Source organism: Nanorana parkeri, unplaced genomic scaffold (assembly GCF_000935625.1).
Source record: "Nanorana parkeri isolate BGI_ZX_2015 unplaced genomic scaffold, ASM93562v1 scaffold278, whole genome shotgun sequence".
Classification (NCBI taxonomy): domain Eukaryota; kingdom Metazoa; phylum Chordata; class Amphibia; order Anura; family Dicroglossidae; genus Nanorana; species Nanorana parkeri.
In genome coordinates, this window is record NW_017306546.1 from 1,124,571 (window position 1) to 1,151,269 (window position 26,699).

Sequence of the window (26,699 nt, forward strand, 5' to 3'; positions counted from 1 at the left end):
ACCACTAGCGACCACTAGGAGAAGAGGCTGCGAGGACCAGTCTAGCATCCATATAGAGAAGAGTCACTAGCACACTGACTGTGATAAAACTTGGTCCTTTATTGAGGCAAGTCCAACATATCACAAAGCAAACAATGTTTCGGTCCCTTTATCAGGCAAGCAAAGACAAACAACAAACATTCTTTGACTGATTAAGGGACCCCCTATGGCCCCAAAACATTGCTTTGTGATGTGTTGGACTTGCATCATTAAAGGACTGAGTTATATTACAGCCACTGTGTCGGTGACACTTCTCTATATTGCCTGTGATTGCAGAGCCATCCTCTTGTCACTGCAGCACCCACCACTAATTTTGTGACACATGCAGTTGGTCTAGCAGCCAGGCCAGTGAGTATATCTTTATTTTCATTCCTACACTGAAATGGGCACTTAACACTTGCAGTGCCGGGGTAGTCCCACTGCAAACAGGGCCGGATTAAGAGCATCACGGGCCTGGCGCTGAGAATTTTGATGGGCCTTTTTATAGATATGGCGACGGTCACCAGGGCCCTCTTCCTCCTGTCCGGGCTGTGATTTGTAGTCTCTCTACAGCTTGGAGTCAGTGATGGGGCACCAGGGCCCGGTTGCAGCTGTGACCCTGGTAGATCTGCCACTGACTCCAAGCTGTAGAGGGACTACAAATCTTAGCAATGCAGAATACCACCAACTATGGAGGACTACAAATCCCAGCAAAAAAGTATACAGCAATGCAGAATAATACCACTAACTATAGAGGACTAAACATTTCAGTAATGCATTACAGAGCAGTGCAGAATACCACCAACTATAGAGGACTACAAATACCAGCAATACATTATAAAGCAATGCAGAATGACACCATCTATAGAGGACTACAAATCCCAACAATGCATTGTAAAGCACTGCAGAATAACACCATCAGACAGCTCTAGAGGACTACAAATCCCAGCAGCACATTGTAAAGCACTGCAGAATAATGCCATCAGCTATACAGGACTATAAAAAAATCCCAGCAATACTTTACACAGCAATGCAGAATAATTTGAAGCTACATACTCCGTGTTGTTCTGGGTTCATAGCCTGATGTCTCCAGGCTCTCAGGAGTGCTGTGCGGGGTTTAGGGGGGCTCTGCAGGCTCTCAGGTGGCCAGTGCGGGCTCTTAGGTGGTAGTGCCGGCTCCAGGTGGTCAGTATTGACTCTTAGGTGGTCAGTGCGGACTCCAGGTGGTCAGTTGGACTGGCGGCTGCGGCCGCAGCAGATGCAGCTCTCTGCTCAGGCATATCTAAAGGCCTGGTTTTGGCCGGCTGCGATTTGGGTCGGGCTGGCCACGATTCGGGTTGGGTCAGGTTGGCCCAGCCTATTTGCGGGGACGGGCCCGGCTGCAAAGGGTTCATTTGAAAAATAATCCTGGAGTTCCTCTTTAGTAAGTGGAATGACACCTAACTGTGGAGTGACTTATATAGTGTATAGTAGAAAGTTTCACTTTCTTGGTAACCAGAACCTTGCACTGTTGTTTTCCATACCCATGAATATGTCTCTTACATAGGAGATTACTACACTGTTCTATTGGCACTTTTATTTGTAACTAGTGATCTGATTAGATGATATTTACTTTGTTTCTACATTGTTTTTACACTTTCGGTTGTTTCTATAATAGATCATACCTGGAGTTCCCCTTTATATGAATATCGCTTCTGCTATGGCTACAACAATGTACTAACACTTAATGCCCTGTGTATTGTAGGTCACCAGCACATACAACACAGCACATGTTGCTATTCTATTACGGTATATAAACTTCTCAGTGGAGTTGTGGCTTTTTTAGACGACCTAAAACAAGGAAAACACTCCTGCAGATGCTTGCTAGAATAGCAGCGAGCAGGAACCCAGCAGCCCAACAGAGCCTGTCACCGCAGCCCTGACACTAGCCAATCATCGCTGTCTTTGCACCCTCCAATGGGGTTCGGGCGGAGGCGGGGCGTATGCTGGTCACATGACCTATAGTTCTCTGCCTGACTCGGGAAGCAGCTGGCGGCTCCATGGCTGCAGGTAGTACACTGTAAACGGGCTTGTCATTGTCTCCCTTCCACCCATTCGTGTCTGCTTTATTTTCTATATTGCTTCTCATTAAAAATAATAAGGGGCGAACCCGTGCGGACGTTGTCAGCTATGTCGCAGACATATGCAGTCTACTCCACTGCAGTGTTTATGTTAGGTCTGTGTGAGTTTAGCTGAACCATTGCAGAAGCGCAGCTGCACAGACAGATTTGGATTTGTAATAGATTTGGCCATACATGCTTGTGACTAAATCTGAAACATCTGGATTGTTTGGTGCTTTAGGGGCCCATTCACAGCAACAGCATGCATTAAACTCCCTACAACAGGGGTGGGCAATGCCAGCCCTCCAGATGTTGTGGAACTACAAGTCCCATGAGGCCTTGCAAGACTCACAGTTACAGGCATGACTTCCAGAGGCAGATTTTGGGATTTGAAGTTAAAGCACAGCTGGGGGGCCGGAGTTGCTCACCCTTGTTCTAGGGACTATAATAAAGCTGGTGTGCGTTATGCAGGGGTGGTAAAATAAGTTGTTACAATTCATCACACTTTTTCTTATTTTAACTTTACACATACAGCAGTGACCTGTGTTTTTTACTGCACCGGAACAACACAGGCCAGCAAAAGAACACTCAGAAAACAATTGTGCCCTGTTGACACCACAATGCATTTGTGATAGGCGGTGCGTTACAGCGCAAAATAAAGGCGCATGCTGCATTTTTGCGCAGTGGATGCCACCACTGCTGGTCACTGCACAGCAGCACACCACACTGCTATGTGGGGTCCTGCATGAAGTGTACACATTGTACACTACCAATAAAGCAAAAAATGTAAACAGTGACAGATCCGGCAGTGTGCAATACAATGCACACCCCCGGAGCTGCCACAATGCATTAGCCCGCCTACTAAAATCCTGCTGCTAGTCTGTTAACCCCTTAATGACTGAGGACTTTTTTTAGTTTTTTGCACCCATGTTATAAACCACATTTTAGGCCTGAAAGTTACTTCAAACCCCCAAACGTTATATATATATTTTCTGAAAGCCAAGACCCTGTAGAATAAAATGGTGGCAGCTGCATATTTTTATGTTGCGTGATATTAGCGCAACGTATTATCAAACCTCAAACTTTAGTGAAAAATGCACTTCATTTAAATTTAGTGCCCCAAAACACAATAAAATAAAGAAAGATGAGGTTTTAACAAGTAAATAGATACCCAACATGCCCAGGTTAAAAATTGTGTGCGTCGGAGAAACAGCGGCAAAATTCGGTACCCCAAAAAGTCCATAGACGACGTTTTAAAAGCCTCTACAGGTCATCAGTTTAGAGATGCGCATAAATATTGGGCCCTAGAATTATTGCTCTTACTCTGGCATGCACGGCGATATCCAACATGTGTAGAGCGATCATCGTTTTCGTACGTAGGCGCACCCGATGTGTATTTATGTTATGATGCGCGTGCTCGCGGGGGACTTTTAAAAATGTTTTTATTATTTTTACATTTAATATTTTTTAAAACGGTTATTTTTTTAAAACTTTAATTGCTATCACATAGAGGAGCTTACAAGCTCCCCATGTGATAGCAGATTGGTGGTGACAGGTACTCTTTAAGGTGACTCCTAGTGTCACCTTTACACTCTAAATAAGCTGTTGAAGTGCTGATCGCACTTCAATAGCTTATTGCTGGGCTTCAGGAGCCCAGCACTAACAGCTACGTGACTGGAAGTGATGCAATACGTGTCGCTCCCGGTCCCATAGTACAGGGAGGAGATTGGTGAATGGATGTTCGCCACTCTCCTCCCCAGCTTCCCGCCGACACCCAAGATGCCGGTCCCGGGCCAGTAGGAGGGGCAGCGGATGCCAGGAAACACGGCAGGGACCCAGAGAAGCGATCTAGCGACAGTTCAGTCACCAGAATCGCTTCTATTGTAAAGCTGACAGTCGGCTTTACAATTGTAAACAGAGTCCCGGCGTCTTTAGCCACTGGGAGCCGGCTTAAACGGGCCAAGTGCAGGTGATGTACTATGGACGTCCCTTTTCACTAAGGGGTGTAATGTTGGGGAGCTCACAGAGCACTCGCACAGCTTTTCCATTAACAAAAAGTCTTTATTTCTCTTTCAAAGGAAGTCCAACATAAATAGCTTGTCTCCAGCATATAACATATATGGGCTCACCAATCCTCGAGGTGTCACACACACTCACAATGTCCCAGTCCTGTAACAGTTTTAATAGCTTCTCTTGCAGCACTGCTGCTCCGGCCTCAATCCCCAGGGCCCCTGTCTGTCACCTCCAGACAACCCCAGTAACGTGCTAACCCGCACAATAGGTATCACGAAACCGCAGCACTCTGCTGCACTGGCCTCCACTCTGACTCCTGGGTGGAATTCTCCTGACTCACAGGTGGGGCCCTGAACATGAGCCAGCATTCTTCTCATAAGGGCTGTGCCCAGGTGCACAATCTTACAGTGCTGGTTACCCCTAAAGCCTGGACCCAGGAATGGAGATTTCATCCCTCCCAATGCTCTTTGAAATCTTCCAGTTCCAGGAACCCATGCCAAATCCAGAAAACATGGAAGAACTGCAAAGCCAGCTCTTTCCCAGTAAACGTTTGCACTTTCTGGAACTGCTCAGCCCCCCTGGCTGAGAGACCTTGGTGACTATATTGCCAAAAGACACCCGGGCATTGCCAGGCACTGCCACAAGGGTTAAAATGTCACAAAATTGCATTTTAATATGTTTTCTCGCAAGGTGCTGTTGTTTACTCTAGAGTTTTACTCTACATAAAAATGCAGCATGTTCTATTTATCAGAACACATCAACAAGGTGCATTGGGGTGAACTGAACTCATAGGATATAGGGCAGATTGCCTTAACCATTCATTGGGACTGGGATTGGGTAACACTGCCTAACGCATATGGTACAAATGGGCCCTTACAAGCATTAGGACTGTTTATATCATAGCACAGCAGGGTGAATAAAAATCGATGTTTAAAAAAAAAAAAAAATCGGATTTTTTTTGATTTTTATCAAATTTATTTTAATGAAATGCTTTTGGAGTAAAAATCTATCTACAGATAGTTTTCTATTTAGGATACATTATTCATTTATTTTATTCATCATGAAATGGAGCTTATTTATCTAGCATGAGGCTGTACATTCTGCAATTTACATTTACGATAAACTCATTCAATGAATCCAAGCTCTGCAAGCTGAGATAACATGCACGGCATTGATGCATTCACACAATTTCACAGTAAGTAACCAGGAGATAAATCATAAAACAAAGTTCAGGAATATTCCTTTATCCCATTGTTTTGCAAATCCACTCACCTGCTGCTCGCCACGCCCCTCACCTTTTTGTGTCACTGCCTCATCACCAGCCGTCCCATTAAAGTGAATGGGACTGTCGGTGAGTTAACAGCGGGTCAGAGAAGGAGCGTGTGAGACAGAGATGACAGGTGCTCTTGAAAAATTATGATTTAAATCGAGTTGACTTAAATCAAGCCTTTTTACTAGTGATTTAAATCGACTTATGGACGCTTATGAGCATTGATTGAGGAATCTCCTGCTGTTTCCTTTTTATTCTGAGAGTGGCCACCAATACCCGAACAGAGCTGCCAGCTCATTGGTTGCTAGCTCTGTTCAGCTGACAATTTTCTGACATGATCCTTTGATCAGCTGATCGAGGGTTGCTGGTTGGAAAGGTGCGGAAAGTGGCACCCATGCATCAAATTTAGGCCGCTTCATCTAGAACTGGCCGAAATTCAAAGCGTGTATACCCGGCTTAAGTGTGCCATAATGTGCTAGTATACTGTGCATACTCACATATTATGGTAAGAACCCACCCACCACAGCAGACTTAACTTCCACCTTAAAAGTGAAAAATATTAGAACATTATCTGGGCTTTGTTGTGGAGAGAAGAGCGTTGTGAAGCCCGGTATATGCTTCTGATTGCATCTCAGCATATCCTGTATTGATCTGTTGAGACAGCCTGCAGCTCCTGATCTGTAAACTGTGATGTATGAGGTTGGCAATCTCCGGCTGCATTGATGTGTGAGTTTGTATCTTAAGCTGGCCACAGACCTTACAACTAGGGATGCACAGATACTTTTCGAGTACCAGTGCCGATACTTGGCATTTTCATGAGAACTACCAGGGTTGCAGCGGTTGGAGCTGGGACCTAGCTCTGGCCCTCCACCACTGTCCTGAAATCATTAGTCTGTATTGTTTTAGAAAAACTGTCACATGACAATAAACAGAAATGTATCAGTACTCGTACTTGTAAGTACTCGGCAAGTACCAGTACTCGTACTCGCAAAACTGGTATCTGTGCATCCCTTTATATTTATAAAAACAAAATCATACAATAAAACAGACATGTACAAATCCCAGGAGCTCCGTTTGCGCCTTACAAATGACAGCTGCCTCCTAATTTTTGAATCTTTCTCTCATTTAGTCTTGGAGCTCAAAAGTATCGGTACTTGTACTTGTACCAAGTACTGTACTTGGTATCTGTGCAACCCTACTTACAACCATCGCAAGACTTTTGTCTTGCGATGGTTGTAAGGTAATTAAAAAAAATAAAACTACTTTAAAAAAAAAAAAAGTAATAAAAAAAACGTACGATCTGCCCATCTTGGACAGGCAGATCGTACTTGCGATAATCACAGGCCCGCCCCGCTGAGGGGCAGGCTTCCGATGACCGCAATGCTGAACGAGCAGTGTGCGCTTGCGCACAAGAGGGGACGTGGTGGGCAATTGAAGTGAATGGCCTGCACGGGATCGCAAGGCACATTGTGCCTGCAGTGCGGTCCGGTGCGTTCAAAATGCTGCACTATTTTGATCGCACTGGACCGCGAAAAAGTTAGAAGAAAACCTTAATGTAGCCTGAGCCTACTCAAGTATAGCAGCTCCAGAATACACAGTAAATGTATGCCTTGTTCACACCAAGCGCGTTCCAGGAGCAGAGCAGTTACAGACCGGAGCAAAACTGCGTCCAATGTATTCCAATGGTATTGTTAGCTCCAGTTCACATTGCAGCGTTCCTTTCCAGAGCAGGTAAAAAAAAATGCAGCAGGCCCTATTTGACCTGCTCTGGAGCGCTCTGGAATTCATGCAAACGCATTCAAACGCCCTGGAACGCACTGAAAGCCCGTTTTAAACTAAAAATATATATTTTTTTTAACCAAAAACGGCCCGGAACGCAGCAAAAACGCGGCACAACCCACTGCACTGTGTGTGCAGAAACTCATGCAGTTAAAGCAGTTAAAGAAGGAGCCTCGATTATTTCAAATTGATGACTAAATGCAATGTGAAGAAATTATGCCAAGCAGTTTTGTCCTATATGCTGTCTAATGAGATGAAGTAATCAAAAAACCCGTCTTTAAAGAAGAACGTCGGGCACACATTTTGTTAACCCTTGCAGTGTGGCTACCCCTGCACTGCAATGGTTAAGTGCTTGTTTTTGTCTAGGGTTGAAAGTAACAATGATATACTCACCTGAACCTTAAAGCTGGTTGGCTGTACTCTGGTCCCTCCAGCCTGTCTCCTCCTTCGTTCGAGCAATGGAATGTCGCTCAGCATCCTCATGTCTAATACACTGTATAGGACATAATGACTCACAGGATCTTAGTCTCCTAGAGCAGAGGGGGGAGAGAGGCAGCAGGGACCGATTTAAAGGTGCCCATACACTGTACGCTTCTCGTACGAGAATCGCGGGAAATCCCGCGATCGTACGAGAGTCGTACAGTGTATGGAAGGCGTGCGACCGTTTCTACTGTACGGTCGCACGTCTTTTGTCGAACCAGCATGTTTGAAAACCCGCCGAGAATCGTACGATTGTCGGCGGGTTTCTAGCCTACTCGTTCGATAGCTGCGGAACGGGCCGGTGTGCGCACGCGCACACTGCCCGTTCTGCATTGCGGTCATCGGAAGCCGTCCCCTCAGCTGGGCGGGCTTTCGATGATCGCAAGTACGATCTGCCCGTCCAAGGTGGGCAGATCGTACGAGCTTTCAATAAGCATACGAGTATCGCAAGACAAAAGTCTTGCGATGGTCGTAAGGTGTATTGGCACCTTAACAGCCATTCAGCAGCGAGGTTCAGGTGAGTATATCGATGTAATCGAGCACTTAACCCTAGCAGTGCGGGGGTAGCCCCACTGCTTGGGTTAAGAAAATTTGCACCCTACTTTTTGCAGTTCTACTTTAAAGCTTACCTGAACCCTAACAATGCAGTTTTCTTGTTTGTCCCTTTTTGTTCTGTATATAAATACTATGGCAGGTATTTAGGCATATCTGTATGATGGGTTACAGAAGACTATCTCTTGATCTTACCATATATCTTGTGAGCTAATAACGTCCTGTGCTTTCTGTTTTTGCTGACTGTTATCAGTTACATTGTTCTTAATTAGTGCTGAGGTCTACAGGCAATAGAAGAAGGGTGGGGTTGTGTAGTCCTATCTTGTTTCTGCTGTCCTGACACAGAATGGCGATTGAGAGTTATTCTAGTTATCCTAGGAATGGGAAGTGTGTTACTTGCAAAATCATCTTATGGAAAAAAAGCTTTAGAAAAGAAAACAAATGTAGCCACCACGTCTAAGGAATGATATGCTGCAGTATAAAAATGGTTGTTTTATGTATAAAGACACTTTAAAAGAGTACCTGGCTACTATTGTTGATCTCCTTCCGAAGATGCTAGCTGTCTAGGGCCTGTTCACACTAGTACAGTGCAGTAATCGCACAGTCCTGCACAATTAACGAATTGTACCACACAATCACACCTACTACGCGTTCTTGGTGTGGGAGGTATGTTGCGTTGCCATTCATTTGAATGGTACTACAAACGCACCTCCCCCCCACAGTTCGATTGCCCGCAACGTGCGGTACCGCAATGCCGTGCATCCCATTGCAGTGTGACTTGGGTCGCGACTTAATGACCAAGGACAAACGTGGGTCCTGAGGTTACACAGGTTAAGAACCACTGGTTTAAATGACACTAGCTGTTATTAAATCTGGAAGGCTTAGGACATTATTGTGATGGAAAGTCCAACGCAGCATAGAAAAAGATCTTGGAGCTTAGCTTTATGAACTGTAGGTTGATTCCTATGATGTTGTAGAATATTTTAACTTGAAATACAATGTAACAACACTTTGTAAAAAAACAACCTTTTGGAATGGTGGAACCATCTTTTCTAATGCGATTTGTGTACACACACACATCTAAAACATGAAAGGTATATCCTAAATATCTGTACTGATTTTATTTTCCTTTTTTTTGTCTTGAAGCAAAAGAAAGTGAGGAACTCAAACCCCAGGCGGAAGAATCAGAGGTACATTAATACATTCAAGTACTGCTATTACAATTATGAATGAATGTATTATTGAAATTGTTTCTATTGTGTTAAAGTGACACTAAAGAAATGCATTCAAGTATCAAGTATCTTAACTAGTAACAAAAATATATCTTATTTGTGTATCACTCGCCTGTAGAACCTCAAATCATCTCTGAATTGGTGCTGACACTGTCCTTCCTTCTGGAGGGTGGCTACTTTTGTTCCCCATGGGCTGTGTGTGTTGTAAAGTAGTCACTGCTCCAAGGTCGCTCCCGGGATGGACTACAATCTTAATACAAATCAGTAAACTACACGTGAGTTTGTAGTCCATCATGGGAGCAAGTTTGGAGTGGTGGCTACTTTACAACACACACAGGGACCATTGAGAATAAAAGTAGCCACCCTCCAGAAGGAAGGACAGTGTCAGCATGAATTTAGTGATGATTTGAGGATCTACAGCCGGGTGATACACAAATAAGTTAAATTTTTTTAATACTTGGGATACTTTAATGCATTTTTAAGGTTTAACTCCTGAGCTTAGTGTCACTTTTTAAATTCAAATAATCAAATACTAAACATAACCTGAAAATGTTTCCACGTTATGTAGAAGCGCTACCAATAACATTCAGAGATATAAAAGTACACACCGGAAACCGAAAGGGAGATATATAGGCCTCATTCACATGGGCGTGCACATCTGTACGGCATGCACGTCCGCGCATGCCGTACAGATGACCTGCTCCCGGGTGTATCATGTAATTGACTGCAGCTGCCTGTACATCCCTATGAGAGGACGCGAGTACATGCCGACCCGAATCTGTACATCCGAGACTGTCTGTGTCCAAGTGCGTACACTTGGACCTCTATGGATTTCCAAGCCTGGGTCGGTGTGCAGCTGCGTCCTCTTGTGGGAATGTGCAGGCAGCTGCATGCAGTTACATGGTAGCTCTGGGAGCAGGTCTCTGCCGTGGCGTGCACACCACACGGATGTGCACACTCATGTCAGTGAGGCCTTATTGCCATCCAATCTCTTGCTCTACCCGCCATATTTCATGCGATTCCTAAACAAGAAAGCAATCATTACAAGTAAAACTGGCCATAGGCGACTCAGAGCTTTGCCAAAATGACAACACAAAGGGGAAAGAAGGAGTCACGCTTATAGTAACAAATATCCAGACAGATCTCCCGGGTTTCAAAGATCATATAAAACAAGCAGAGTTCCCCTTAATTAAAGAAATCCCATAATCGGAGCTGTCTATAAGTAAAAAAAACAGGCTATATATTTATATCAAAATTTAATGAAAAAAGTATTTAAGTATAAGAATAATAACAGATATAGAAACACCAAATAACAAAGACATCTAAAATCAATTAAAATGAAACAAGTCCTCCCTGATATGGCCCAAAGTGTCAAATAGTGCTGATAATAATATAATGACCACCAAAGTGGTCGAAGAGTCACGGATTTTTTGACACAAGCGCTGTGTTTGAAGAAAAAATGGATTTAGGAGTATCAAAAAAAGAGATGTACTCACTTATGATGAAATTGCATGATAAGGCAGTTCCTGAGAAGGATAATATCGAGTAGGTAACTAGTTTGTCCACAGAGTTTGCCTCGACGGTCCGTTATTGAATTCCAGAGGATCGCATCCTTATAGTGTTGTATGCACACTTCAGGGGCTGTTGCCGGTCCTCTATACTGGCTTCCGCCCACCAAGTGGTGACAATTGGTGTATTCCGTAATGGAGATGAAAGGCTTTTATTCCACACGTGCGGCCGCACTGGGAAAGGCAGATGAATGGAACTCCAGGGTAGTATATCACTCACTTCCCGGGTCGGGGATCTGTCAGCTTTTCCGTAGCTCGTCTATCCCTCTCGTAGCGGGTCAAAGATCTGCTAGAGTCCACTCAGCAGGGACAAGCAGCGTACACTCAGTATGCAAAACAGGCTGCCGAATCCACTTCTATTGTAATGTAGCTGATTTTATTCGTAGCTGTTATTTTGAAAAGAGCTTCAAACAGCCGGCATTGTCAGCAGAGTAGTTGATGGGCATTCAAGGAGGGCTCGATACACGTTATCCCTAACGCGTTTCTTCCCCGAAAGACACAGGGGCTTCCTCAGAGGGACGTGTACTGTGCATCTTACAAAGGTGAAACATATAGCTAACTAATAAGAGCTTAATCATACTCAGATGTGTGAAACAATCAATGAACCGAAAGCCGGCTCTGTGATTTTCACAGAAAGGAGTTCATTTATGAGGGCAGCCTGTAAAGCCCCATATATTTATTTCAAACCAGTTGTAGTCATCATATTTGATCAATCACAAGATTCAGCCTTGATTAGACAAAATTCCATCAATATTTATGTGTTAATGTGCCAAAGCGGTTTCGAGGCTTTAGACATAGCCCGTCGGTGTGCATCTCCTTGAGTATGTCACACCGGCGGCCCTGCTCGAGAATCGAGGAAAGGGGGAGGAGTCATCTTTTTGCACAAGACATCTCCCGATCCGCAGACATAAGTTTAATCCTAGTTTATCATATAAGGTGCAAGTGTATGGACAAAGGCAAACGTCTTTGAGCCGACCGATGGCATATCCCCGTCGGCAAGCACTTAGACCAAGTCAGCATGCAATATGTAGCTGAACAGATCAACCAGATGTCTCCTGCAAAACAATGTCCGTATGATATCCCATCTAAGACTGCCTCCAGATCGCCCCGGTCACATACACACAAAGGCACAAGAGATAATCTTTTTATTTATATGGATAGCCAGGGCACTCAAAGTATTCACACTACGAGTAATTAATTACAACCAACAAACTGGAATAGAAATACCCACTATACAATTCGGTGAAACACATAATTGCATTAATATATGTGTATGTCCAGGGGTACCATGATTGAGGGGAGGAATGGTTCAGAGGTAACAAACTAGAAAAGGGGGGGGAGAGAGAAAGAGATCGGGCTCACAAGAGACGACTAAAGTTGATCAAAGAAAGACTCATAGAAAACAACTAAAGTTGATCATATCATTCAAGCCTGGCGCTTCATGCGACCCCGTTTGATAGATCCACCTACACTCTCTTTGTAGAAGAAGCTTATCCCAGTCGCCCCCTCTTCTATGTTGGTGAACCCTATCCAGTGCAAAAAAGCGAAGTCCGCTCTGCTCTGGGAGCAGGTCTCTGCCGTGGCGTGCACACCACACGGATGTGCACACTCATGTCAGTGAGGCCTTATTGCCATCCAATCTCTTGCTCTACCCGACATATTTCATGCGATTCCTAAACAAGAAAGCAAAAAAGCAATCATGACAAGTAAAACTGGCCATAGGCGACTCAGAGCTTTGCCAAAATGAGTGGCAAAACGTATTTGAGAGAGATATAGCTTGCAAGGTGGTCAGTATGCCACAGAAACATAATGTGGAGTCCCAACAATACACCATCCACTGAGATGTACTGTACTATGTTTGAACTTCTGCAGTAGGTCATGTGACCGATCCAATAATTGCACTTTTACATTATTATTCAAAAAGTAAGCATAGTGTTTTTACTTTCAAGAATGTGTTCTTTGCATAGATGGATACTATCAATAACCTGGAGATCCACTTCACATGTTTGTCGGGACTGCTGTTACATGGCATAACCAAGACACCCAGGGAGGTGAATGGTGTTCAAACAGCACCCGTTTCAATCCACAACATTAATTACCATCTAGTAGCGTTAACATTATGTGGAATGAATGACACCACAAAAAAGAAAGAACAGACATGTCATATAAAATTCTGTAAAAGAAAGTGTTAATTTGCTACTGTATTGTTGAAAACACTGTGCATGAAAAATTAGCATGATCCCTTTCCACTCAGCGTGGCTGGCATTTTCATTCTACTGTCATGGCCATCGTATCCAGCTGATGATGAGAGGTGTATATTTTTTTCTGTATTGTTATTTTAATTTGACAGGTATTTGCATGTTATGAAATGACAGTCTTGAGCCTGCTATGCTTTTTTTTAACAAACATGTATGTGCTAATAAATGCTATAATCTTTGATTATTTGTAGGAATCAGATTCCAGCGAAGAAAACAGCAGTGCATCAGAAAGTAAGCTATTCATGTGTGGCAGTCAGGGTGACATTTTATGAAAATGTTTTTCTTTAGCAGAAATGCCGGATTAGACATTGCTTTTTGCTTCCTTGCTGATGTTTTTTCTTCTTCTGGATAATATATACTGAATGAGAAAAAGAAATGAAAGGAACATTCCAGACAAAACTGAAAATTAGATCATGTGGTACATACAGGTAGCACAGGCTTACTTGCTCTGTATATAGAAGCAGGGGTTCTCAGATAACTGTCAAAAGGGATTTCATGGACTGGTGCACCAGTCCACGAAATCCCTTTTGACAGTTATCTGAGAACCCCCGCTTATGATGCAGCAAAGCTATTCCCAAACACACCCATTTCAGGCTCCATGCTGTCTCTCACATACAGAAAGCTTTATGCATGAAAACAATTACTGAGAGGTTTCTCACAACCACTAGCCAGATTCTGATCTGCCTTGGAAGTTTGAATGATTGGTTATACAAAAAGGATTAATATAGCGCATAGTTCACTTACATAGAAATAGCAGCCAGTACAGGAGATGCTGGTGAACCCTGACTATTAGCCCTTTAGCTCCTATAGGGAGTGTTATACCTAATTCAGTACCCCTGGGCATGTGAGATTTATAGACACCAGGAGCATGTGCTTTTCATCTGTTCAGCACTGGAAGGAACCTGCCCGCTAGCCTTGTGAAAATAAAATGGCAAACCCCCCCAGTGCCCCCACACGGCTAAGCTCTCTCTCCACCACCCACACATGACAGTGCTGGGGCCAGGCAATTGGTTGCTGAGGCACCTATTGCTTTATTATTGGAGGGAGTCACATGCTCCTCATATCCATTAGCATTGGACAAGTGGAGTGGCAGGTTAGCTGGCTATGAAGTGAACCTGTTGCTTTGCAAGTACTTTAGTACGGTTGAACAGTGCCTTCTACTGCAGTAGTATAGCTTACTCACAAGGCAATCAACAGCATAGTAGCAATTAAAGAGTCAGTATAAAGAATAATTTAAGCACAATTACAAAGAGTTAAAACCTTATCAAAGTTGAAACGTCTTCTTGTCTGTGACCAGGCATACATGACGTGTACACTGTCTTGAACTTTGGTGTAACTAAGTGTAGAGGCCATGTTAGACAGCTTCGGTAGACCACTGGTGGAACAAGACTGAACTAGAAGTGTTGATCAAATTATTTTTCCTATAGTTCTCCTAAGGGTCACAGGAGGACACAAACTAGCATCATCCCGTCACCCTAAGCTCAGTATACCGCGAGCTACAGCTCGAGGTATACTGATACGCCGCAGCCGGGACAGATCCCGACATTACTAACGAGATCCACCCAGCCGCGGGATTGACAGCTGGCTCTGCCTATCTAGAGGCAGAGCCAGCTGTGCCTGCCCCCTCCCCCGCCAGTTCCGCCAGTCAGTGCTGGAGAATGGGCCAGGGGAGGGGGGGAATCCCTGCAGGGAGCCGTGAGTGACAGTGACGGCTCTCTGCAGGACTAGATCGAGAAGTGAGCGAAAGACGGTATGTGTTCTCTCACGTCACGATCTATTGAGCCGACCTGTGACAGTTTCATTGTCACAGGTTGGCTAGAACTATGAGGCTGAGTGATTTTAACTCCTCTCATAGTTCTCCTTTAACACCGAACTAGAAATAGGTTGTAGTCATGGTATGTTTGATTCTGCTTTTGCATGTTATGATTTTAAAAAGCTTCTGGGAAAAATGAATTGAAGATTTTCCTAATAATTTTATTAAAGTGACACTAAACTTAAAAATGCATTCAAGTACCTTAACTATTGACAAAAATGTGTCTTATTTGTGTATCAATCAGCTATAGATCCTCAAATCATCTCTGAATTGGTGCTGACACTGTCCTTCCTTCTGGAGGGTGGCTACTTTTGTTCCCCATGGTCCCTGTGTGTGTTGTAAAGTAGTCACTGCTCCAAGCTCCCTCCTGTGGTGGACTGCAATCACACGGTTAGCTTACTAATGATTGTAGTCTATCACAGGAGTGAGCTTGGAGTGGTGGCTGCTTTACAACACACACATGTACCATGGGGAACAAAAATACCTCCTGAGTTCCGTGTCACTTTAAAGTGAAAACCGCTTTAGTAAGGACACTTTTATTGACCCCTCCAATCAGTCATTATTTTTTTTACATACCTGAATTGTACCATATCTGTGGTTTCTGATTGGAATAAGTTACTGTTTTGTTTCAGTGGATTTTCTGCGTGATCTTTTTTCCCGGACGCTGGGCATTGGTACTCCGGAAAAAGTCCTTGATGAACTAACCCTTGAAGGAGTAAGCAAATTCATGCTTAGCGACAAATGTAAGTTGCATAACAAGGTTTTTGGCATTCTACTTTTGACACATTTTAGAAACTTTATTATATGTATGTGTGGTAGGATATTTCACAACTTACCTACTCCTGCTGTAAAGAACTCCTTCCTATAGTGTTGCTAAATGCCTTTGTCTTCCATGCACAATGGAGAACATTCGGACCCCAGTTGCAATTCACCAAATTACAAAATGTGTATAAGCAAATGTATGAGGTTGGGCTCACACATTACATTTTCCTTTAAAAGAACCAAAACTTTGAGGGCCTCCTAAATAACCCATTTTTGTGTGTATCTAATCAGATAGGCCCTTGCAGTTCAAAGTACAATAAACTCCCCATTATCCAGCATTCACAGGGATTAATATATTCCAGATAAATGTAGTTTCTGGTTGCTGGAGAGTTACTATTAAAAATAGGTTTAACTAATGCTATACGACATGGCTTCTGGGTTTCAGTGTCCTAGTCGCCTATGCCATAGATGGATACATTTGTTGTGTAGATTATGAGTGGCTGTCTTGACTTGTTCCTCTGCAGTGATGAGTCTGTAAAGGTGTTCATCCAATTTTTCTTTTGCGAGGATTTGCTTATTGTTTTGGATTATACATTCATCACCTCAGAATTGAACTGTGCGGCCATTATTAGCAAGGGTTTTCACTGATAGAATGCTTTCTTCTAGGTCCGGAACGTACAGTACATTTTTTACGAGGAGGCTCTGCTTGTCCCCTGACGGCATGATGCAGTTCAGGAATCCTTGACCGTTGCCTTCTGCAGTAATACTTTTTCCATTTGCTAGAAAGACTTTGTCCTTTGCACTGAAATCAATTTCTGTGAAAAAGGTCTCATCACTGGTCATGTGACTTGTTGTGCCTGAGTCAATACACCATCCACATGGTATACTGTTCTGAATCACTTAAAAGGGAGTACTCCATGATGTGCCTGCAGTTTCCTTTGGGACTGCCTTAACTCTTTCTCTTGTAGGTGCCTCTCGCCTTCGCTGCTCAGCTTTTCAGACTGTACAGTCCTTTTTCAGATGACCAGTCTTTTTAAAGCGATAACACACTCGGTTTTCTTTGTTTTGCTTTGCGCTCTCATGCACCTTAAGGGCTTTCTAATTTTCTTCCTTGTGCATATTTTCTTTCCTTCTGTCATATTCATCATTAGATTTTCCTTTGGCGTATTCTAGTGTTAGTTCCTGCTCAGGTCTGCTTTCTAGAGCATTAATAAGAGCACCATCTGAAACATGCGCCTCTTCTAGCTTCATTTTATATAGCTTGCATAGCAGATATAGTTTACTGTTTAGGACTTGTTTTGTAATGCAGTCCACATACCTTTTAGTTGTATTATCTTTTCTTATGTGGATGTGCTGGTCATCTTCCCCTAGCAGACTTATAATTGCTTTTGCTTGCCTTTTCTTCTTATCCCATTCCTCCATGGGCATTACTGGGTCTGTCTGTACTCAGTACTTGCCACAAGTCGTCTTTGCCTAGCAGCATTTCACGCTTGAACTTCCATAGCTGCTATTGTTAAGCTGTGCAATTTCAAACTTCATATCTGAACTACTTACCATCTTTCAGTAGCTTGGATGTGGCCCTTGTTGACTTGCAATGTTCTGTTTAGCGTCTTGGCCCATAACATGTTGGTTATGTGTTTAGATGAAGCACTGAGATCTTGAAGAATGCTGAATTAAGTTTTATTTGCTTAGAAGAACATTATATCAGAATACAGCATTATACAGCATACAGAGAGAACTTCCTGTATATCATAGTTAAGCATGCACACAAAGAAAAGCATAGACTATCATTGCACTACAGCGCCATCTACAGCTCAAAAGACATTTTACATCTCAATATGCTGTTGCATTTCCAAGACTTATCTCTGCATGAAATCTATTGTGTAGGGGAAGCAGTTCAGGCTTAGTTGCACCAATAAGACATGGCACACAAAATGTCCGCCCAAGAGTTCCATAGAGGAGTTCAGATGTTAGGTCCAGGACAAGATACAGCACTAGTCCCACTGGCAATTTAAATCCTTAATCCAGGCCAGGGTCTGTAGTCGGTGGGGAGGAGGCTGGCCTTCAGTCCCCTCGAAGGGCCCAGGGCACTTCTGTGATATTCTCCTTCCTGTGATATTCTCCTTCTGTGATATTCTGTGATATTCTCCTTCCTGCAGCAGGGTCTGGGCCAGCATGTCGCAATAGGCACTATTAAGAGTCAGGTTTTTGCTATTTCTATTCTGTTCCAGAGGCTGCTGGCCTCTCACTCTTTGATCAAGATCTTGGTACAGGGGGTCTCCCATGTAGCTCTTCCCGTCTGTTCCCATGTGACTTCATTGGATCTGAATCTGGTTCGCTCTGTGCTTCAAAAACTGCCATTTTACCCCATTACAGACATTCCTTTCTGTACTCTTACCCACCAGCTGGTGTTCTTTGTAATGATAACTTCTGTGTGACAAGCGTCTGAACTGACGGCCTTATCTTGCAAGTAACTCTTTCTTATTTTTCATAGGGACAAGGTGGTATTAAGTCCTAGGATTATTTTCTGGCCAAAGGTAGTTTCTGTCTTTCACTTCAACTAGGATATTGTTTTTCTCTCCCCGTGTCTAGCTCCAGTTTACCAAAAGGATATTTCCCTTCATTCTCTGGACGTCGTTCATGCTGTATGAATCTTTGCCCAGCCACTGCTTCTTTCGGGAAGACTGATTCCCTTTTTGTCATCTCGAATAGACCCTGTACGGGTACATTAGCTACTGAGCTTATGAACTACAGGATCAGGTTCCACTCTCTTCCTGTGAAAGTGAAATCTTATAGATCTGTGAGTGCTTCTTGGGCTTTTTGGCATCGAGCAACTGTTTTCCAAATTTTCAAGGCAGCCACCTGGCCATCTGACATTAGGTCATTCAGGAAGCTCCTGAAGCTGCAGGCAGTCCCAACTTCTTCTGTTTTTTTTGGGACATCCCAAAGGTTATAGACGTCCTGTGTCTCCTAATGAATACAATAGCATTTTTGGTACTCACTGTTAAACCCTTTTGTTGAGAAACATAGATCCCACCCCTCTGTGTTTATGATCATGTTCCTGGTACTGCTTTGCTACAAATTTGAGGAATGCTCTTAGTAGCAGGAGTTATCCTGGGCTGGTCTACAGGGTTTTTTTTTGGTTTTGTTTTGTCCAATTCTCCTGTAGGTGGCAGTATAACCCAAAGGTGAAAGACTTCCAGTGTCCCTCAAAGGATTTCAAGAAAATTATTTTACAGTGAGTACAAAAACCCTATTTTATTGCGGAATAGATATATCACGTCTCTTCTGCAAAAAAAGACCCTTTGTTTGTTATGTAGAGTTCCACTTTAAAGAATACATTTGTACGATGTGATTGTTGTAACTGTAAATTAAGAAATTAACAGCACTTTTGAAGCAGCATTTATTAAAAATCATTACCACTGTTGATAACAAGGCGCTGAGTGTTAGGTGCGCCTATGGAAAGAAATATAGATGCAAATATTCATTATATTTACATTTTAATTACAATCGAGTTTTTCTTCAGATTTTCAGCCAATTGTGTTCATACATTGAAACTAAAATCACACCTCATATGCTGGGTACAGTAAGAGTTGTAAATACAGTTTTGAAATGATATCCTTTTAGAGAAATGTTTAAATGATCTGCTAACTTTAACCCACTCTTTTCTATTGTAGGCAAGAATGTTGTGTTTATGGCTGGAGCAGGCATCTCAACTTGTAAGCTATTAGATTAGTTTCCTTTGTTCTTTTTTTCATATGACGTTGACATGATTTACCCTGAACCTTAAAGCTGCAGTTTAATCTGCTACAACTGTCCTCCCTCATCAACATTCTGACATTTTTAAGTAGACTATTTCTGTTTACTTTACATACCTTTTTAGAACTAGTGTTCTCATCACTGGGTCTCTGTGCTTCTCTTTTCAATGCATGGCTAGTGGGAGGATCCTGCTGTAAATAGCTTAAATGTTATGCAAATATCACAATGCCTTGATGAGTCGATATCAGTGTAGAGGAATTGGCATTCCTAGACAGACTAAATTTGCATGCAAGCCACACACACATGTGATGGTGAGTCTTAATCATTGAAAGAACTAAAGGGGGAGGTGAAACTACAAGTCCAATGAGGCATTGCAAGACTTTGACAGCCACTGGAATGATTGTAATGTGTATAATTTTGGTCACACACACACAGACACACACACAATTTAGTTGCCATCCACTCACTGTCGTGAGAAAGATATCATTGTGTTCTTTAAACCAATCATAGATTCCTAATGTGAGTGAAAGGGAGCAACTAGGATAAAAATGGGTAGGCCAGAGACATTGGTAGGACTTCAATGGAACAGAGGACAACTAAAAGCCACACTTCGAGAGAGAGAGAAAGAAAGCTTAATCGCCACAAAGTCTTGTTTAGTAAGGAATTTATAGACAGCAACAACCAAAGCTAAGTCACTTTTAGGGTATACTCTTATAGAAACCATTACATGTGATAGAAAAGGGTATAGTATATGCATGTGTATGTATGTATTGTAGCAATTTGTATTGGGTTTTTTTAGAGATGCACCGAAACAAAAAATTTAAATCGAAACCGTAAATAAAAATACATTTCAGGCCGAAACCAAAAATATTTTTTTTTCAAACCTTTTTACATTTTTGAAAATGTTACATTTTATTTCTTTTTTCTATGTAGTATCCGAGGGGGGGGAGGGGATGGTGTTTAAAACATGAGTGCCACACCCCTAATTATAATAGAAGAAGAGAGTGTTTGGAAAGATGGGGTTTTTAAGGCACTCCAAATGATGATTCAAAAATGGTCTTTTTATATAAAATGTATAAAGTTTATTGGATGCATGATTAAAAGAAAAAAAGGAGAATTGAAACAAGAGCAGTAATGAGCACAGGCACTTCTAATATCCACCGCTGTCCTAGGTATTAGTTGATTGACATCAAGTTAACATGATTAGTTTAAACAGTAAATGCATAGATACAGTTCATTAGTGGGTCTCAACTCCCACACTGTGGTTGACACACCTCAACTGATGGGGCGACTGATGTGAAGTAATACAGTGGGGTTCCTAAATAATATGAAATTAAGCAGGGTTCAACTGGATGAACTTATTAGTATATTTGTGTACTATAGATTCAGCATGTCATCCACTGCAACTAGACACGATTTGGTATAACATGATTAATTGACCCTTGCCCTGATTATTAAATTGTCGCCCTATGATCAGTTGATATGTGTCGACCATTCACATCTTGTTCTATCTATAGTACACAAATATACTAATAAGTTCATCCAGTTGAACCCTGCTTAATTTCATATTATTTAGGAACCCAAGACACTCAATCTCTTTTTCTGCAGCCCCTGTTAAAAATGAACATGAATCCTCTATACTGAGTGTTCTTGTTCATTTATAACTTATGGAGATATTATGTATGCATGAATGAACCGGAAGTGATGTAAATCAATTTCCATTCATTCATAATTGGGGACACAGTAAACATACAATGTCCTCAATTATTTACAAACAGCGATTACTGATCGCTGAGGCAAAAAGGACATAAACAGCGCTCTCGGATGGGGGAGGCTAACTGACAAACATGTGTGCAGCCCTGGAAACAGGAGGAGAACCTGTGGATGCAGTTTGACAAAGGAACACAGAGGGCGCAACAGCAAACACAAAAATAGAAATAAAAATAAAGCACTGGCTAGTTGGACTGTAATGTGTATAACAAGCAGGGGATCAGATGTGGGTGGATGGAGGTGCATTGGGTAGAGAAGAGCGACGCGTTTCGAGGTATTCAAATCTTTCGCAAGCTCGCGAAAAGCTTGCGAGCTTGAGAAAGAGGTGAATACCTCGAAACGTGTCGCTCTTCTCTACCCAATGCACCTCCATCCACCCAGAGTATCCCCACCTCCTCACTGATCCGACTACCCTGTGCCCACAGCTGACCTGGCCAAAACCGAGCACCGACATCCACAACTGCGGTCACAGCAGCCCGTGCTACACTCGATATTGGTCTGTCCCTCCTGGTTCTCCTCCACACTGCCCGAAGTCCACATCCTCTCAGCGGCATCACGGACAGAGCCAACCCCCTCCGCTCATATCATTCCCTTCCGATGGATGAACCTCCCCAGGCAATATACTAATCAGATCCAGACAGACACCACGAGGGTCCCGATCCTCCTTACAGGCCGTCCATCTTCCAGTCCCTGGATCCACATGTAAGTGATATTGCATTGATTCTTCACCAGTGATTCTTGACTATCACATCTGATCCCCTGTTTGTTATACACATTACAGTCCGACTAGCCAGTGCTTTATTTTAATTTGTATTTCAATTTTTGTGTTTGCTGTTGCGCCCTCTGTGTTCCTTTGTCAGATTACTGATCGCTGACTGCTTGTACCCGCTCTCCATCCTGACTTGCTGTCATAAGAGGCTGAGCCGGCGGGGTGGGTAGGAGAGAGCTCAGTCTCCTGTGACAGCTGACTCCCCCAACACACAAACACGCCGCCAGCTCAGCCTCTCGTGACAGCTGTCTCCTCCGCCGCACTCCATCCTGACTTGTCAAATCCGAGCGGGGCGGTGCGTGTGCCCGGCCTCTTGTGACATGCCGGCCGCTCTAGCGCTCTCCCCCGTATTGCTCAGCCACTCTGACAGTTTCTCTCATGAACATGGCAGATTATGTGATGTAAATGCAATGGTGGGAGCTTAGCGCCTCGCTGTCTTTCTTTCAGTCTTCTTTGTAACTTGCTCTTCTTAAAGTTTCAATAAAAATATACCGTTATAAAATGTATAGATTGTGAAGTTGCTCAATAATTGTTTATTGATCGTCTAAAGCTGCAGGAATCCCTGACTTTCGTTCACCAGGCAGTGGACTATATTCAAACCTTCAAAAGTACAACTTGCCATATCCAGAAGCCATATTTGAAATTGGATTCTTTAAGGTAAGGCTGTGTTGTATATGAAATTTGCATCAATAATCACACATGTTGCAAATTCAAATTGGCAAAATAATGACATCTATTTTGTTGCATGCATGTAACTTACTAAATTCTCTATTCCTCAGTTATATTAGAAAGGACAAAATATAATAATAGTGTAATAGAATCCACTAATACATTTTGGATGAAAGATATTTTGATGATAATGGAGAACTTTTAAATGTCTTTCCTTTGAATACCTATAGTTGTTATGTGACAATGGAATAATATAGCAGATAAGCTGGTTTGGTTACAGGTACGTTCCCATTCCACTTTTCCAAAAGTACACTTGCGTATAGTAATTGTAATGGTGAAGGTTAGAGCTGGTAAATGGGCAAGGTTACAGTGTCTCTTTAATGCATGGTGGAAGTCATATACATGTAGGTTGTGAAAGCCCTCAATAGCTGTCTATTGATCTTCTGAAGCTGCAGGAGTCCCTGACATGCAGGGGAAATTGACAGTGTGTCTGGAAAGGGCATCCCTCAACCTCATATACTCACCTTGCAGTTTCTTGTCCCTTTGTAGCTGATGAGACTACCCAGCACCTCTGGGTATGAGGGAGTATGTGACCTGCTCCCCTGTCACAGAACCCAGGCCAAGCAACCAATCTTTAGACCCAAACACTGTCACATGACTGTAGGAGTGACATTACCATTCGCTGACAAAGCCAATTTAAGTGCTGGCAGTGGAGGAGCAAGGAGCCGTGAGGAAATGAGGGTAAGGTGAGGTCAGGAGGAGGGGTCAGGGGATGCAGGAGCAATGTGATAGTGCCCTTTTAATATATGGCAGAAATGCTTAAAGCTGAACAACCGGTAGGCACAAATGAATGCATCTCTTTATGCAGTAATGCATCTTTTAATGTACTTCCTAAATGCAAGCAGTGTAAGTACATGAAGTTGACTTTGAACTTAGAGTTCCCTGTGCAGCAAAGCTCAGGCTGGAAGAGGAAGAAGCAGCACAAGGAGCCTGTCAGTTTTACCGCAGTGCTCATGTGTTGACAAGGCGCATGCTGATAGGAGAGAACAGAGAGAAAAGCTCATCAGTTTTCTGCTTCTCTGTTCACTGTACAGTCACAGGCTTAAAATGAGTAAATTTCAGTATAGCACATATTCGCAACATTCATTTGTGGGTGTTTCTTGAGCCTGCTCCCCACTTCTTCACCCACATCTTAGTACAGCAACCATTGTTGCTTTTAATTATACTGCAGGGACAAAGAAAGGAAAAAGTAATCTAGACTTGATGTGCACCAAAAAATGGGTAATTAGCCCTAGTAAGTAGAGTGTACACACAGTTATACTCTGTACAATCTCAGCTGAATAAAAAATACATTATTATTATTATGACTGGGTTTCCACTTGGTGTTCCAGCTTCTTCCTATAATTCAAAAACATGCTGGTAGGTTAATTGGATTCCTTGCAAATCTACTCCAGTGGACATACAAGTTGGTTAGAGATATTAGATTGTAAGGCATTTTGGGGAACAAGGGCTTTGAAGCAATGCCACTGCTCCAAGCCAACTATTTCCATACCCACTATTTCCATGCCCATGGAGATCCAGGTGTTAAGCAATGCTCCACAACTTAGCAGAAAAGCAGGGAGTCGAAAATCAATGACTTCAGTATTATCCAGCTCTATTGAACACAGGTATGGCGCACTACAACCCCACCTAGGACAGACCCTCTCATATGCTTTTAGCTTAATGCAGGCTTCATCACAGAGATGGGGATGCACACAAGTCAGTGTGTGACTCCATGTTGTCTTGCTGGTTGGGGAACAAGGACTGGTGTATATGGATCCAAGTATTCTGTATCGCGCTGCATAATATGTTACTATAAAAATAGTGCAAAGTAAATAAATCTCTAAATTAAGAAATTCTTCTTTTATAGCAAAATCCAGAACCATTTTTTGCTCTGGCTCGAGAACTGTATCCTGGTCAGTTCAAGGTAAGTTCAATGATATTAGTTTCATATTTTATGACACTGAAACAACAATATTTTATGACACTGAAAAGTTGATTTTATGACACTAAAAAGGAGAATTACGGGCAGAGTAAAAAACACTCATCCCCATAATTCAAGCCAACCTGTGACACTGAAGCTATCACATGTTGGCTCTATTGATTGGAAAGTCAGCGAACACCGCTGATCACTGACTTCCCGATCGTCTCCCTGTAAAGAGTGGTAACTGTCAGTCACCTATCCCCACAGGGATTCCCTTCTCCCCTCTCCAATCCTCCACCGCTGACTGTAGGAACAGACGGGGGAGGGGGCGGGTAAAGCTGGCTCTGCTTCTAGAGAGGCAGAGCCAGCTGTCAATCAGCCAGCTGGGTGGATCTCGACAGTATTGGCAGGATTTATCCCGGCTGTGGACTGGCTATATGCTAAGTTTTGGATCGCCGGAGGACACAGTATATGTCCTCCTGTGGCCCTGAAGATAACTATAGCCCCATAATTCTCCTTTTAAAAAAATTGTATCTAGGAGAAACATGGCAGATGCTAACAATACTTACCCTTAAGCTATCACCTGAACCATTGGGATTATTCATACCAGCCTTAATTATGAATGGCTCTAGTTCATTACCAACTGGAAACAGTGGTACATAAAAGACCATGCCTAGTTATTCGTTCTTCATCTCTATAGCATGCTTTTTATTTTAGCAGCAAATAATATTGTCATTTCTTTTTTATTCAGCCAACTATTTGCCATTATTTTATGCGTCTGATGAAAGAAAAAGGATTGTTACTGCGGTGCTACACCCAGGTATTACTGTTTGCATCCCTATGATTAACACAGTACGGAAATAATGACATATAGACGTACATTATGTAATCTAATTGCATACATAAGGTAAAGGCATAAACAATATAAATTGGAATGTTAATATAATGCAAAGTTGCACCATTCAGTATTGTTTTTTTGTCATCATCTTCATTGTGGAAAATTTTCTATATTGTGTTTGCTTCTTAGAACATAGATACACTTGAGCGGGTAGCCGGCCTCTCGTCTGATGACTTGGTAGAGGCTCATGGAACTTTCTACACCTCTCACTGTGTTGGAACATTTTGTGGAGAGGAGTATTCTCTTTCTTGGATGAAAGGTATCACACAGCTTATCGTCAGTGAACAGATTTTTTATTTTTTTATTACTTGCATAATAACATAATAAAATCAGACAGGTTTCTTTTGAATGTGCATTTTTTCACCAGGCTGTAGAGAACAGCACATTTACAGGTCTATTCCCTCATATGACTAGACCTTTTTTCATATTTGTTGGGATCAAAGTAACTGAATCATTTTGATATAAAAAGCTTAATGGTGATTTTAACATATATCTTTTTATGATTGTTTTTTTTGTTTTTATCCTTTTAGAAAAGATTTTCTCTGATCTGATCCCTAAGTGTGAAAAGTGTAACAATTTGGTCAAGCCAGGTAAGTTGTAAGACATGGTAGTCTATATGTAGAGGAAAACACATTTATGATGCAGTTATAACAGTTGTTTAAATACATACAATTCCATACCATGGATCTATGATTATCCAGCATGCTAAAATATCTCTACCAAGTCTTAAATCCTAAAGAGACCGTATACTCAAAAGTGATATTTTAGTTTTTGGGGGCTGGGTTCCTCTCTGGCTTTTCGGTCCAACAAAGAGATCTCACATTAGCTCCTGTCAGGACCCAGAGCACCCCCAGGTGGCGCCGGAGCCAGGTCTGGCATCTTGTTAGAGGAGAATGAGAGCCCGCCATAGTAGCCACAATAAGGGTGCAGTTTTAAGAAGACAAGTACAGAGATCTTACTAATAAAATCCCTGAGTAATATAAGAAATTGTTCGGTGGTTTACCACTTACCAGAATGTTTGTTCTGG

General features: G+C 42.5%; 1 protein-coding gene across 1 annotated transcript in view; it reads left to right on the top strand.

The window, feature by feature from the left end:
* Positions 1-2,022: 2,022 nt before the first annotated feature.
* SIRT2 (sirtuin 2) overlaps positions 2,023-26,699 on the top strand; it is a 34,789-nt gene continuing 10,112 nt past the window's right edge. The window contains exons 1-10 of the mRNA XM_018557292.1: positions 2,023-2,067; positions 9,355-9,401; positions 13,461-13,500; positions 15,715-15,825; positions 19,522-19,563; positions 22,693-22,799; positions 24,721-24,777; positions 25,526-25,594; positions 25,802-25,931; positions 26,203-26,262. Of these exons, the coding sequence (XP_018412794.1) occupies positions 2,058-2,067; positions 9,355-9,401; positions 13,461-13,500; positions 15,715-15,825; positions 19,522-19,563; positions 22,693-22,799; positions 24,721-24,777; positions 25,526-25,594; positions 25,802-25,931; positions 26,203-26,262 (673 nt within the window). The 5' untranslated portion in view covers positions 2,023-2,057. The remainder of the gene's footprint in view (positions 2,068-9,354; positions 9,402-13,460; positions 13,501-15,714; positions 15,826-19,521; positions 19,564-22,692; positions 22,800-24,720; positions 24,778-25,525; positions 25,595-25,801; positions 25,932-26,202; positions 26,263-26,699) is intronic.